This window comes from Carassius carassius, chromosome 8 (genome assembly GCF_963082965.1).
Source record: "Carassius carassius chromosome 8, fCarCar2.1, whole genome shotgun sequence".
In the NCBI taxonomy this organism is placed as follows: domain Eukaryota; kingdom Metazoa; phylum Chordata; class Actinopteri; order Cypriniformes; family Cyprinidae; genus Carassius; species Carassius carassius.
This window is the reverse complement of record NC_081762.1, coordinates 13,642,548-13,656,494: the sequence shown is the minus strand read 5'-3', so window position 1 is coordinate 13,656,494 and position 13,947 is coordinate 13,642,548. Positions and strand designations below refer to the sequence as shown.

General features: G+C 37.5%; 1 protein-coding gene across 1 annotated transcript in view; it reads right to left on the bottom strand.

Moving 5' to 3' along the window:
* Positions 1 to 13,947, bottom strand: part of csmd3b (CUB and Sushi multiple domains 3b) — a 423,699-nt gene that overhangs the window by 131,526 nt on the left and 278,226 nt on the right. The window contains exons 22-23 of the mRNA XM_059556241.1: positions 3,425 to 3,594; positions 590 to 746 (exon numbers count right to left, since the gene is read on the bottom strand). Coding sequence (XP_059412224.1) covers positions 590 to 746; positions 3,425 to 3,594 — 327 coding nt within the window. The remainder of the gene's footprint in view (positions 1 to 589; positions 747 to 3,424; positions 3,595 to 13,947) is intronic.

Genomic DNA, 13,947 nt, shown 5'->3' with positions numbered 1-13,947 from the left:
AGATGACACATTTAAAAGGTTAGGGGGAAAATGACAATTTAAGAAACATAGTGGGAAATATGTACATATGTTTTTTTTATATACAGCAACCTTTTCAGTTAATTGTTATTTCTACCTCTTTTCTAGTCACTGAGAAATTTATTTTTAGAGTTGTTTAAGTGCAATAACATCTGTAACTTTATCCAGAGTGGGGGAATTGTAATGTTAATTTTTTTTTAAATGTAAATGTATATATTTTTGCATTAAAAATAGCATAGATTTTTTGTTTGTATCGGTATCGGCAGGTCAGACTTACAAAAAAAAAAAAAAATCGGAAATCGGAATCAGCCAAGAAAATGGCAATTGTACATCTCTATACAGAAGCCATCATCCACTTTCACAGGCCTGTAGGAAACACTCCAAGGGTCAAAACAGAGCAATAACATTCCATCTACTGCCTTCTTCCTGTCAGTCATCTGCAATGTGAGTAACTCATACGAGAAAGGTGCTCTTCATTAAGATGGGCACTTTATTTGGTGTGAATAGCATTTACACATAGCCCTTGTGTGCAGAGGTGTGTGCAGTGTATAGGACCAATATAATAACTTACTGGAATAGACCAGTTTGAAGCCTTCTCCAGTGGCCTCCGCATCACTGTAGAACTCCAGCCAAAGGTGATTGGAGGTGCTGATGAGGGTCAGACCCAGCATAGATGAACCGGTGAAGGCGCCCAGCATGTGAGCTGCGTTGTCTTTACCATCATAGATCTGGAAGGCAGTAAGATCAAATGTAGATCACAAACAACAGCAAGATAAAAAGAAAAATGTTGCCTGATGTTTGTTCTATATACAGACAGAGCAAAACAGATTTAGTTTGAAAAGCCTTTCTAAGATAATCGTTATTCTTGCTCTCTGTTTATCTGGATGTGTACAGCAACTTCTGCAGGACCCTCTCAGTTACACACTGTGGGCCCTAACATACACCCGGCGCAATGCGAAGCAAGGCGCTGCGCAAGTGTGTTCCCTAGTTTCAGTCCGGCGCCATTTGCATTTTCCCACCCAGCACCACGTCGTTTAATTAGCAAATGCATTTGCGCCCATTTGTGTACCCATGGGCGTGCTGGTCTAAAAAAGAGGTGTGCTCAGGCGCATTGCTATTTTAAGGAGCTGAAAATAGACTGCACCATAGACCATCTCAAACCTGGTCTAAAGTCTAAAGTCAATGGCGTGATATGCTTTTGTTATTTAAAGAGTGCGTTGGTAGAAAATGCCCTTTAGGCGGGTTCACAGTGCGTGTTGACTTTGCTTAATACACACAGGGATGCACATCACACAAACATTAATATTAAATATTAAAAACAAAAGGATTACAGTGTAAAAGAATATTGTTGTGTAGGCTACAGTACATAAATATAAAAATGTAATGATGGATAGTCATTGCATGTATTATAATTAGGCTACCTATTTGCAATTCAGCCTATTACTACTTATAATGATGAATGAAACTGGCTAGTTAATTGAACAATCTTGCCAATACACACACATATATATATTAACTGACTCATCGCGCGGAGCTTTGCTGGATTCCTTCTTGTCCCGTAGATGATCGAGATGATCTGCTCGTGCGCTTTAACTTCGCCCAGGAGCAGATCGGTTTCTTTGCTTGAGAAGCTTTCAGCTTTTCCGCCAACAAATTCCGCCGTGTAAATATCGATCCACCATGGCGTGAGCACATCGCGCTCTCAAAAGGAATGTGAGATGACACTCTGATTGGTTTATTGAACGTTACGCCCATTACTTATTAAGAGAATAGGGACAACCCATTCCAAAAATGCGCCCTGGCGCACGGACCATTTTTTCCGTCATTAAAATATCAAAAGTGGATTTGGACACGCCCTGAGTGCACCTGCGCCTTGCGCTTAACAGTTTACACTTTGCGTTTAGATCGTTAAAATAGGGCCCTGTATGTCTTAAGATGAAAGGAAAATTTCAAATTAATGTGACATTTATGAAGATGATAATTTAAACTGGCACAATTTGTACCTTTTAAATCCTTTTTCACATGTAACAAAATTAATATCACTTAATTTCTGTCAAGCATGAAATTATTTTAGACAATTTTAGCCAAAAAATACAAAATGGCCTCATAAAAAAATAAAATAAATGGCTTGTACACAACAGTAACTGGAGCCACATTTGTGTGTAGAACAGACTGAAATAAAAGTAGTTTTTTAAAAAATTTAATTCTTGACATTTAGCCTTATACTGCATTCACTGTAATTCGCTTCAGATTAAAAAATAAATTAAAAAGAGTAAATGTAATGCAAATGATTTGTTTGCAACTAATAATGATTCAGAGTTCAATCCATTGACTCAATGATCCTGTTTTACAGGAAAATTATATAGATTTATTTTGTCCTCACATTCTTTCTTGTAACTCCTTCCTCTCAGTGGCACAGATGACTGAGAGGCTCATTATGCAGCTCATTATGCAGGCCTTTGTCTTCTCAGGTGTAAATCACAATGATATTCATGATAGTTGACTCCTACTCGCATATGACTTTTACCAACAAAAAGTGTCTTAGAAAATTTTAATCAATATATTGTTTTCTGTAAGTGAGTAAACAAGATGATTTTCACATCATTTAGAAAGAAAAATTCTAGGCTACAAGCTCCAGTTCTCAAAAGTCCCGGGAACCATTGTTCTTTATGTGTTTTTTTGCCTTATTCAAGTGTTTTAACATTTTTTGTTTTTCACTAACCACGCATAATAATATTTTTTTTTCTCAAAAACACAATCATGTACATACATGCATTTTACATATTATTATAGCCCAGTTTGTGCTGATTACAGTGTGATTAGACTTTACCCATTTAGATATTTATAAGAAACTGAAAAAAGCACAAATGTCAGGGCATGACAAAACTTCTCCAGGCCCCAAAAATACCCTTAGACTCCAGAGGGTTAAACTATAGCACATGATTTCTACGTACAACATTTTATGGTGATTTTTAATAATTTTTAAAGCTAGACAAGCCCTGTCCACATTCACTGTAATTATATTGCAAAATAATGGCCCATAGCTATTGTTTTGCATTTTACATTCTGTAGAAAATATAAGATGTTAAGTAAATGAGTTAAGTAAAAGAGGACAGAATCTTTTTTTGCAACTCTGTAACTAGATGCGTCTTTGCATAGCCAAGTTAAGGCTGCTCTGTGCCAGCTCAAAATTCAGGATAAAGGCACAATGCCAAAACTAAAAGCCAGACTAAATTACGCCTGCTCAGATCCAAATCAGTCCATGGTATCAAAATATAAAGTTGTAATTGCTGTGTAAATGCATTTAAGCTACCTCTGAGCAGTCTATGTAAAGATACTTAAATGCCACTTCAGAAATGCTTCTGTATCACCTTTTTCTGTAAATTTGGCATAAATGTAGAAATACCTTCAGAATGTCACCCTGAGCCAGATGGAAGGTTCTTGCAGAAATGTTGATTCCTTTCCCAGCCTGCACCTGTATGCTGTAAATGCACTCGTGGTTGTTCTCGTAGTTCATGGGGTAATTTGGTGACAGCAGAATCCCTTCATTGTTGATGACAGATGAGCCGCACTCAGCTAGAGATGGGAAATAAAACCATGAAACATTGAGGAAAAATGGAGTAACCTACTATTATTGTATAAAGATATTCAGTTAACATTTTGCTGCTCACAAACACACCAAATGGACATATTGCTGCTGTAAAAGCTCAATGTGTGCTAATACAGGTCTGGCATTTTGAAAATGATTGGTCTGGACAGCACGAGTCTGCGGTGCTCGTGTGACGGCGCGTCTGGAAACCGAAATCGACTGAGCTGAGCCGCACCATTCGTAGCTTTAATTTAAAGTCCTATGTTGTTAGGGGATATAAGTTGGACTCTGAACAATAACCATCAAATGTAGATTTAATGGCACAACAGACAGTAAAAACAGGTGTATTAATATCCATCATGCATTCTGGTGCAGGAGAAAGACCAACATAAAGCAACACAGCCCGGCTGATTTATTTAATGTCCCCTTGCCGTTTCTTTCCATGCCGCTCAATGTTGTTATGACGATATTACCAGTGTCATATTTTGAATAAATCACCACTGTTACTGCCTCCATTTAGTAAATTACCTACATACACCCCCCATCTCGGTGAGTCAGCCCAGAACATGATGTGAATTTACACTGGGCAAGACTTCTCGCTTTTCCCATATGCCCTTCTTCTAACTTTCATTCAGTTCTGGGAAATAAAAATAGTAGTTAGGAGCAATGTGACTGACCCAATGAGGTCAACAACTGACCCGAAATCTGAAGTGAGGCTGTCCCAGGAATTAAAGTGTTGTACAAGGAGATTTGCTTTGTTGCCTGTTTTGTTTAGCGCAATAAAAATTCCTACTGTAAGTGCAGTTTTGAAGTGGTCCAGGGAACGTGGTTTGAGCTGGGAAGCACTGAGAAGCTGAGAAGCACTCCTGTCAAAAGTAATGATTGCTGAATTGGAGTTTGGATTCCTGCTTCACACAACCTGATCCAATATGACAGGCAACTTGGAAAAATGGGGAACTTTAGAATGCTACTTTCAATGAGGAAGACAGTATGTTCAAAAATTATTGGAGTTTCTGGGAGTTTGAGAATCAAGTCAGATGCCAGAGTTTATGAAGTGATGTTTAATCTGACAGAGCAGGAAGTCTGAGATGAGCTTGGGGGAAGAAAAAGTGATTGTTATCCCATGCATTCTCTTCTAACCAACTGTCAAAAGGATTGTTCACCACAAAAATTTACATTTTGACCATTTACTCACCCTAATGTTGTTCCAAACGTATAAGACTTTCTTTTTTTTCTGTGGAACATGAATTAAGTTTTTTTTTCTCCATACAATGGCAGTCAAAGGTAACACACTGTTTGGTAACCAACATTCATCAAAATATCTTCTTTTGTACTCCACAGAAGAAAGTCGGGTTTGGACCAACAAAAGGGTAAGTACTGTAAATGACAGATACTGTACATTTTTGGGTGATCTGTCCCTTTATTTCCTTCCTTTTCGTCAATGGTGGACCCGGTCATAATCCGGTGGCAATGTTTCACCTGAAGCCGTGCAAAGCTGTCACAGACGCACACTCCATTCTCCACTCCAGTAAAGTCACAGACATAAACTACAACCAATTACCTCTGTTTCTCATATACACGATTTCAAATGCATGACATTTTAATAAAATAAAAAAATTGTGATCTCTCAAACAAGGCAATAATTATTCCTCTGAACCACACAAGCTAATGCACAGGTCAGGAACTGAGCCCCCCTAAGACTAAAATCCTAAAATCGCCCCTGGCACAGACCTTTGGTCATTCAGGAACTTACAGAAACACAGGACAGGTTTTATGCATACTTAACTATCATTACACTCATCTGTGGAAGGAATGAAGGATACTCAGTGGCAGATTCTGGCACAGGCGATATTGGCCATTGCCTAAGGCAGCAGTGTCCCCTGCGTGCCACTCCTGCACACATCAGATGAGAACTCCAATTCTGCTGCTAATGGACTTGGAGCGATGATATTGTCATACAGGACACATCAGTTTAATCAAATCACACACACAAAAAAAGTTGTGATACACGCAGACATGCAGTTTTCAATTATAGTATTATTTTAAATTATATTACTCCAGAAACTGTATGCAATTTCTTTTATTGTCCATGTGATAATCACAACCCACTGTAACACCAAGTCATGTGATGTCATAAAATAAATTAATAAGTAAATAAATTGTAAAATACAAGTAAATAAATTGTAGTATAGCAAAATGTATACATTAGTTTATTTATACATTACCATCAAAATAAAAAAAATCTGGGAATCACTATGATTTTTGGTACTTTGATTTAACAAGGATGTTTTAAATGAATCAAAAGTGATCTGAAAGATCATGTGACACTGAAGTCTGGCTTCTTAAAATTAATTTTATATATTAAAATATATCTTGTGTGTGTGTGTGTGTGTGTGTGTTTGTGCAAAGATAATACACAACAAACACTAGTGTCTACAAGTATTGCTCTCTTTCACAGGATACCATAATAAGCAACAATCAGCTGGATAGAGAGTGAATGTTACATCCTCTCAAAAAAAGATAGATGTGGTCATTTAGAAAAATGGTCTCATTTAAAACAATTAAACGATGAATGAAATGCATTGTTGAGCCTAACACAAATCCCTATTCTCTTGCAGACTATAAACAAAACATGCATCAATCAAGCAAATGGTTTATACGCAGTGTAAATGCATGCATACTAAATGGCCGCTGCAAACAAGTGTCTTGTTTCTCATCCAGTGGAAAAGGATTTTTGCCTGTTGAATCTTTGTGTTTGATTTCTTTAAGCCAGTCGCCTGGCACCATGAAAGGCCAATCTGATAAGATCCGCTTCTGGTAAAGAGACAGGCTTTACTTCCTTTGGTGACAACATCATTTGTGGGGTATACAGAAAGGATTCGGTATGCTCCTGTAAGCCACTTTCAATCTGTTTCTTCTAATGTTAAGGCCCTTCTCAATCGCTGGATGAGAGTTCAGACAACAGTCACCAGACAAAATGTTGGCCTCTATTAGACGTTGCTGTTTGGCTTGAATTTATTGTCATTCTGTGTAGTCATGCCTGCCTCTTGTTTGGTTTGCTTGGAAACAGACAAAGATTGTCCAGATTGTCCAGAAGGCTCATTCAGACAGAAGTGAATGTTTCAGCCCATGGACGCAGGATCAAAGACTGACATTTGCTCAAACACTGAGAATCTGCTGTTGTGCAAAAATGGCAGAACGCAAGGGTAAAAGAGCAACCTGAAAGCCACACTATCTGATTAATTTGGCTAATGAACTTTTGAGATGGATCTGATCATAGAACATATCTTATTACTGCAAATAAATTGTAGACAGACAACAAGACTGCAAAACTTTACTGGTGCAAATGGTTTCTAACACATGCCATGTATTTATACATATCATTCGACTGAAAAAAAAAATGTACAAACATTATTTCATACTTTCAAATAGAAGGAAAACGCAAATAATGTAATTGTAGGAAAAAATGTTGTTATATTCAGGTTGAAATGTAATGAAGTTTTAAGTGAGCAAGCTTATATAAATTATTATATTATAATTATTTTATTATCTTATTGCACTAAATTTAATATAACATTTTATTGGTATTACACAACCCTGTAGATGCTATTGCTATAGAAATATAAAACAGGATATAATCAGTAAGGTAGGAAACAAACAGGAAAAATATCCGGTTACAATATTTATTTGTTTTTCATAGTCTTAGTCATAGAAAAAAATAGATATTTTCAGGAAGAAAAAAAAACTTTTCTGAAAGTTATGTTGAATCAAGTGCTAAAATGCATGGTTATGAGGCTTTACAAAGATAATGAATTATGAATGATGAAAAGCTCTATTCACGTGAATGCCCTGCATCTGTATTACTTATTACATCTGGAGCCACCATCCTTAAAAACCCTATGTTTGTCAAACCCACAAATATCAGTTGTAAACCTCTTGAACAGAACATGCATCTAACCATTGTGAGTTACACAAACCTCCTCAACAGGAGCTTTGCAATACAAGGGTGATATGATGAAAGGCAACATGAAAGCTCTTGTACTGTATACCATAACCTGTATTTCCATAAAGCATGTCATCTGGCACAATAACATAATGAACTCACTGATACAGCTCAGTGCCTACTGTGAGTCAATTTTGCTATCGTTTCTTTCATAAGGTGAGCGGACCGCCTCAAGTGCAAGACGGTATTCTAACTCATTTAGGCATTTATCATTATCGAAGCATCATGGGTTGCACATTGCTTAATTCCCTTGTAATTTGGCTGTGCAGTTGCCAGATAACTCAGACGACCAGCGAAAAAATGGTTTTCACAGCAAATGATCCATTGGTACAGGGTTCACCGAAGCCACATTTCACTTTTCACTCACTTCCCTTAAGGCAGGGTTGTTCTGTGTTAATCTAACTAATCCTTGGCGTAAACAGTAAAAAAAAAAAAAAAAAAACGGTGGCAAGGCTTGATGGTATGACTAGACATTCCATCAGGGGACTTCGATATTTACCAGGCCTTTTGTAAACACGGGAAACAAGCACATTTGAAATTGGGGTGTTTGGGAAAAACAAATCAATTTGAAATGCAGTAGCAATGCAGGCGAAACATTGCTGAAATTGCTTTATGATGGAATATGACCTTCTGAACCACAGGAAACAAAACTGAAGGGAAACCAAAACTGATGAATCTGCAATTCAGTGTTTGTGTGGGTCAGAAGCTCGAACCTCCCTGACAGATAATCAGGTAAACTAAATTCTGAAACACAATTTAAATTCCAAACACATCACACCTGTTCACACACCAGTTAGGAGGTGTGCCTCTGCGTGTGTGTCTGTAGAACAAGTTGAAAGGGCTTACATAATCAGACACACACCAAATAAATACTCATGTTCTTTCTATGGTAGACTCAGTATGCAAGGTCAACAGAAAGCACAAAGAGGAATGAAAGTAAACTTTGTGCGCCCATGGGCGTGCTGGTCTAAAAAAGAGGTGTGTTCAGCCACATTGCTGGCGCATATATATATAAATAAATGCCTACATGTCATAATGGATAGTCATCGCATGTATCAGAATCTATTTGCTCGTACACGAGCAGCTCCGTTTCATCTCGGAGACGCGTTCTGTCTTTGCGCTTGCCAAATTCCGCTGTGTAAATAGCAAATCCGTTATGGCACGAGCGCAACTGCCTCTTAAAGGGAATGGAAGATGAGACTCTGATTGGTTTATTGCACGTTACGCCCAAAAAACACCCATTACTCATTAAGAGAATAGGGACAACCCGTTTAGACCATCCACCTGGGCGTGCCAACCATTTTTCCGTCGTTAAAATAGCAAAAGTGGATTTGGACACGCCCTGAGTGCATTTTAATTTACTCTTGCAAATGGATGGACAGATCAGGATTGCCAAGTCTGTATTAAAAAAAAACAGCTGAAAGCAAACTGCTACCCAAAATAGTCCATCACGAACAAAACTAGCTTAATCACTTTCTGGGGGAAACAGGCTGTCAAAATTGCACCAAAATCATGCCAAAAAAAAAAAAAAAAAAAAAAAAAAAAAAACGCACATAAACCCACAGACAGAAAAAGAAAGCCCATGGCAGCAGCATAAAAGTATCCCAATTCCACAGGAAAACCATACACTTGGCAGCACTGGGACAGATATGTAGAATCATAGACAGATGGACGGACGGATGGATGGATGGATGGATGGATGGAACGGAACAGAAGAGAACAGAACAAAGATCAGAACATAACAGACAGATCTTGCCATCCATGCTTTCCTCACAATTCCTTTTATTTTCCTTACGGAGCACTAGGATGGATTAAGCTGGCAGAAATTTTTTTTAACCAATGATAATCAGTGGAAATCCTTTTGTTATCCTTTTACTCCTAAATTAAAAGCAAACTGCTTAATGCAGCACGAGATGAGATTTTGCCATTCTAAAACCCCTCAGGGAGCCCGACACAAGCGAAGTCACAGCTACCCAAGCCTGTCGTCAGATGACAAAATATTAAAGGGAACAATATTGACATTTTTCATAAGCTTAATAGGCCTAAAGTTCACTTTAACGGCATTGTAACCCATTATACTGATTAGAGGAGAGCTGTGCACTTCTCTCTGTGGACTATAGAGAGAGGAGAGGAAGAGTCCAAGAAAGAGGCTGTTGTATTGAAAAGACAAAAGACAGGCAACTGACATTGAAATACATTGTGAAAATGTTAAAAACCCTGCTGGGTGAAGAATCTGAAAGACATCAGTACAAAATGGCCTTGAAAGTCCTGCAGTTTTCAGTATCAACAACATATGAACTATTTTATGTTCTCCCTAACAAGATGTTGGCATGAGAACTATTTTTTTTTTATCAAAAAGCATTGCTCCATAATGAGCTGCCCATTTAGTCATTAGCCCCTTTCACACATAGTCTTTACTGGTAAATTAGCATTTGGAAAATGTGAGAGCAGGATCTTTTCAAAAACACCAGTAAATCGGTTCCGGAAAGAGAAGCTGTAACATCACCAGTAAATTATCGGTGTGATTCTATGTGTGAACAAAGAATAGGATTAATGGTAGGAGCTTGTACAAGGTAAGATGCACTGACATAAGAAGTCTGCTTTAGGCCGATCATAAAGCTCTTTCGGAGTTGAGCTGCTTTTAATAGAATTTCTATATGAATGTGTGCTAGAAAGATGCATGACCATAATACAGTCTTGCACTTGAGACCTTGCCTTCTTTTCTATTCATCAGCACTGCGGCTCCGCAGTTAATACTGCATACTATAGTAACTATTATGCGCATTGTGTTTTTAAGGGCAAAAACATGTTTTGTGTGATTATCCCCTTATACTTATCACTGGAGTAAAACAAACAAAAAAGTAAAACTAGACAGATAGCTTCTCCTCATCCATGTGAATGAAGAAAGCAGTGCAGTGTTTTGATAAAACTTCTGATGAATGACATCACAGAATATTTGTGTATTTACCGGAAAATAAGTTAATTGGGTAATTTTAAAGCCATTTAAAAGGTTTCATGTGTAAAAGGGGCTAATGTGATGCACAGTGCAGAATCTGAATTCCTTTTAAAATTATTTTTCAAAAGGTAATGAAACAAGGACATATAACCTGGAAAACATTCTACTGTATGACAATTATCAAATTAATAAAATATTTCTTTGCTAAATTGACAAAATCATTCATGAAATGTTAGTAAACTAGCTTCAAATGCACAATAAGCATTAAGATCCTACAACTGCAAAGTCTGTGCAAGTTTGCACAGGTTCTTTCCATATACAGGCCTTTCTCCAGACTGAATGCAACCGCTTTGATCTTTTTTTACAGCAGAAAACATCTTTTTATTCTCTTAAAAGAACCGTGCCTCAAAACACATTTTAACAGTTTTGCAAAATACATATAAAACATTAAGAATAAATGATACATTTTGAGTTTGGATATAAGAGCATCTTCAATCATCCACTTAGGGAATAGATATATATTAATATTACTGTTAGCATGGTATCAGTGGTACAAAAAAAGTCCTCATCCAAATGAGAAACTCCAGCAGTGCTTTAATCACGAGGATTCAGTTAATGTCTCTCCTTGGCATTTGCAATAGAAGCACTAAAACTTAATGCATTAAAAATGTACAAGACGTGCCCTGTTAGATATAGCTTGCAACAAAGAAGCCTTAAAAGTACAGTTTTAATATCTATGCTAATGATAAAACCTTCCTCTACAGTGAAAAAGGAATGAACAAATGGTGGAAAACGAGATGGTCATGAAAGTTTTGCCAGCTAGAACGACGGGGATCAACATATTGAACAGTTTTTCACAGCTGCAATTAAAGTTTAGAATATATTATGAATTACGAATGATGTGAGTGATGGTTTCGCATGAATAATTGATAAGGCGATTATACATTCATAAAGCATGTCATCATATATCAGTCATGTGATGGCTGCAAGTCCCCGCAGAAACACAATTTATCGATCCGTGCCTTTGGCTATGATAAATATGTAGCAGCATGCAAATCAGCAATCTGACACATTCTAAAGCATAATTTTTATGAGCGTCTTTAGATTGAGCTACTCTGCATCGTGTTTTTTTTTTTTTTTTTTAATAGAAATACAAAATTTCCATGTGATCATGGAAACAATGAATCTACACTCCATCTGTCCAGCCCTAGTAAAGTAATAATAATACTGCTAATAATCACATGTTTAATACCTTTTTAACACTACTTTATTATGTACTACATAAAATATCTACCAATGCCACACATTTTCTCATTAACACCACATCCTCCTTATTTTACATGACACACAGTACTAATTTATTATTAGTCATTATAAACATTATATTACTTACCGTATTTTCCGGACTATAAGTCACACTTTTTTTCATAGTTTGGCTGGTCCTGCGACTTATAGTCAGGTGCGACTTATTTATCAAAATTAATTTGACATGAACTAAGAGAAATGAACCAAGAAAAAACATTACAGTCTACAGCCTACCTACAGCTACCTCTGTTACTTCACTAGTGACTAGAGCTGGCCAAAAAAAAAAAAAAAAGAACCCACAACCTTTGTATCCAAAATATCCAGAAAAAAAAATCCATGTCATATGTAAAAAAAATAAAATAAAAATAATAAAAAAGTACATTGTTCCTTTTGAATTGCTGTCAATGAACAGCGATGTTTTGTGCTTCTAAATGGTGCAGTTACAATCAGGGCCACATTAAGACCCCACTGGGCCCTGGGACTATGACTTAATCAAGGACAGGGCCCCTATCAAAATAATGATATATATTTAAATATACACACACACACACGTATTATATGATAAATAGGATTTTTATGCGATCAAAATTTTTTGATCCACAGATATTTCATAATTCTTGTTACCAATTTCAATATCACAAAAAAATACTAACCAGGGTCAATGGGGACCAGAAACATTCTGGTTATGAACATTCTTCGATATATATTCTGTTATGTTGAGGAGAACAAAGAAATTCATACAGATTCTCACAAAGACGGGCATTTTGACACATAACTGTGTGTATTTGAACGTTTAAGCACAAGGTGTGAAAAAGAGCATGTGCACGCCACGCGTGAAACCATCTTAACACACATTTAACAACATGAATTCTGCCCCACTGCTTAATGTCCATGAATTGTTTTAAATCATTTGTTTTTAAACCACAATGCTTAAAACATGTTTAAGCTTACATTATGACCCGCAAAATGATTAACATTTTTCGACCATGTTATTTCCCTATTATTGCCACAGCCATATCACCCCGCAGCCCAAGACCGGTTGCCCACTAAAGCTAAGTAGGGCTGAGCCTGGTCAGTACCTGGATGGAAGACCTCCTGGGAAAACTAGGTTGCTGCTGGAAGAGGTGTTAGTGAGGCCAGCAGAAGGTGCTCACTCTGTGGTCTGTGTGGGTCCTAGCACCCCAGTATAGTGATGGGGACACTATACTGTCAACAAGCACCATCCTTAGGACGAGACGTTAAACCGAGGTCCTGACTCTCTGTGGTCATAAAAAATCCCATGGCACTTCTCGTAAAGCGTAGGTGTGTTACCCCTTGTGTCCTGGTCAAATTGCCCCATTGGCCTTTGTCAATCATGACCTCCTAATAATCCCCAACCACCTGATTGGCTCTATGAATCGCTCTCCTCTCCACCTGTAGCTGGTGTGTGGTGAGCGCACTGGCGCTGTTGTCCTGTGGCTTCCGTCACATCATCCAAGTGGATGCTGCACACTGGTGGTGGTTGAGGAGAGACCCACACATGATTGTGAAGCGCTTTGGGTGTACAACAATACACAATAAGGCGCTATATAAATGCATCATTCATTCATTCATTCATTCATTCATTCATTCATTCATTCATTCCCAACCCTTAAGCGAAGAGGTCTTATATAGATTTGTTCAAACATATAAAGCCAAATACATCCATCAAGTGTGGACGATGGCGCTTGTTAGGGATGGCACTCACGATCAGAGGCATAATAAGACCACAGCGAAAGGAAATTCCAGTGGAGGTGAGTTTATTGTGCAGATAGTGTAGATCCCACAACAAAACAAAACAAAAAGAAATAAAGAAAACAATATGTACAAGTCTCTTTGTTGGATCATAGACACAACAACAAAAGGTACTTTAACACAAGCTTCTATTGCTTGTTCCCTTAACACCAACCAACCTGACCCTGATCCGCAGCAAGTGATCAGCTACATGTACAACTCTGGCAGCCATTTTATAGTCTAAGCCACACCCCAGGATGTACCAATCTACAGGTAAATGTACATCCTTACATATGCACTTTTGGTCCTATTATGCATATACAA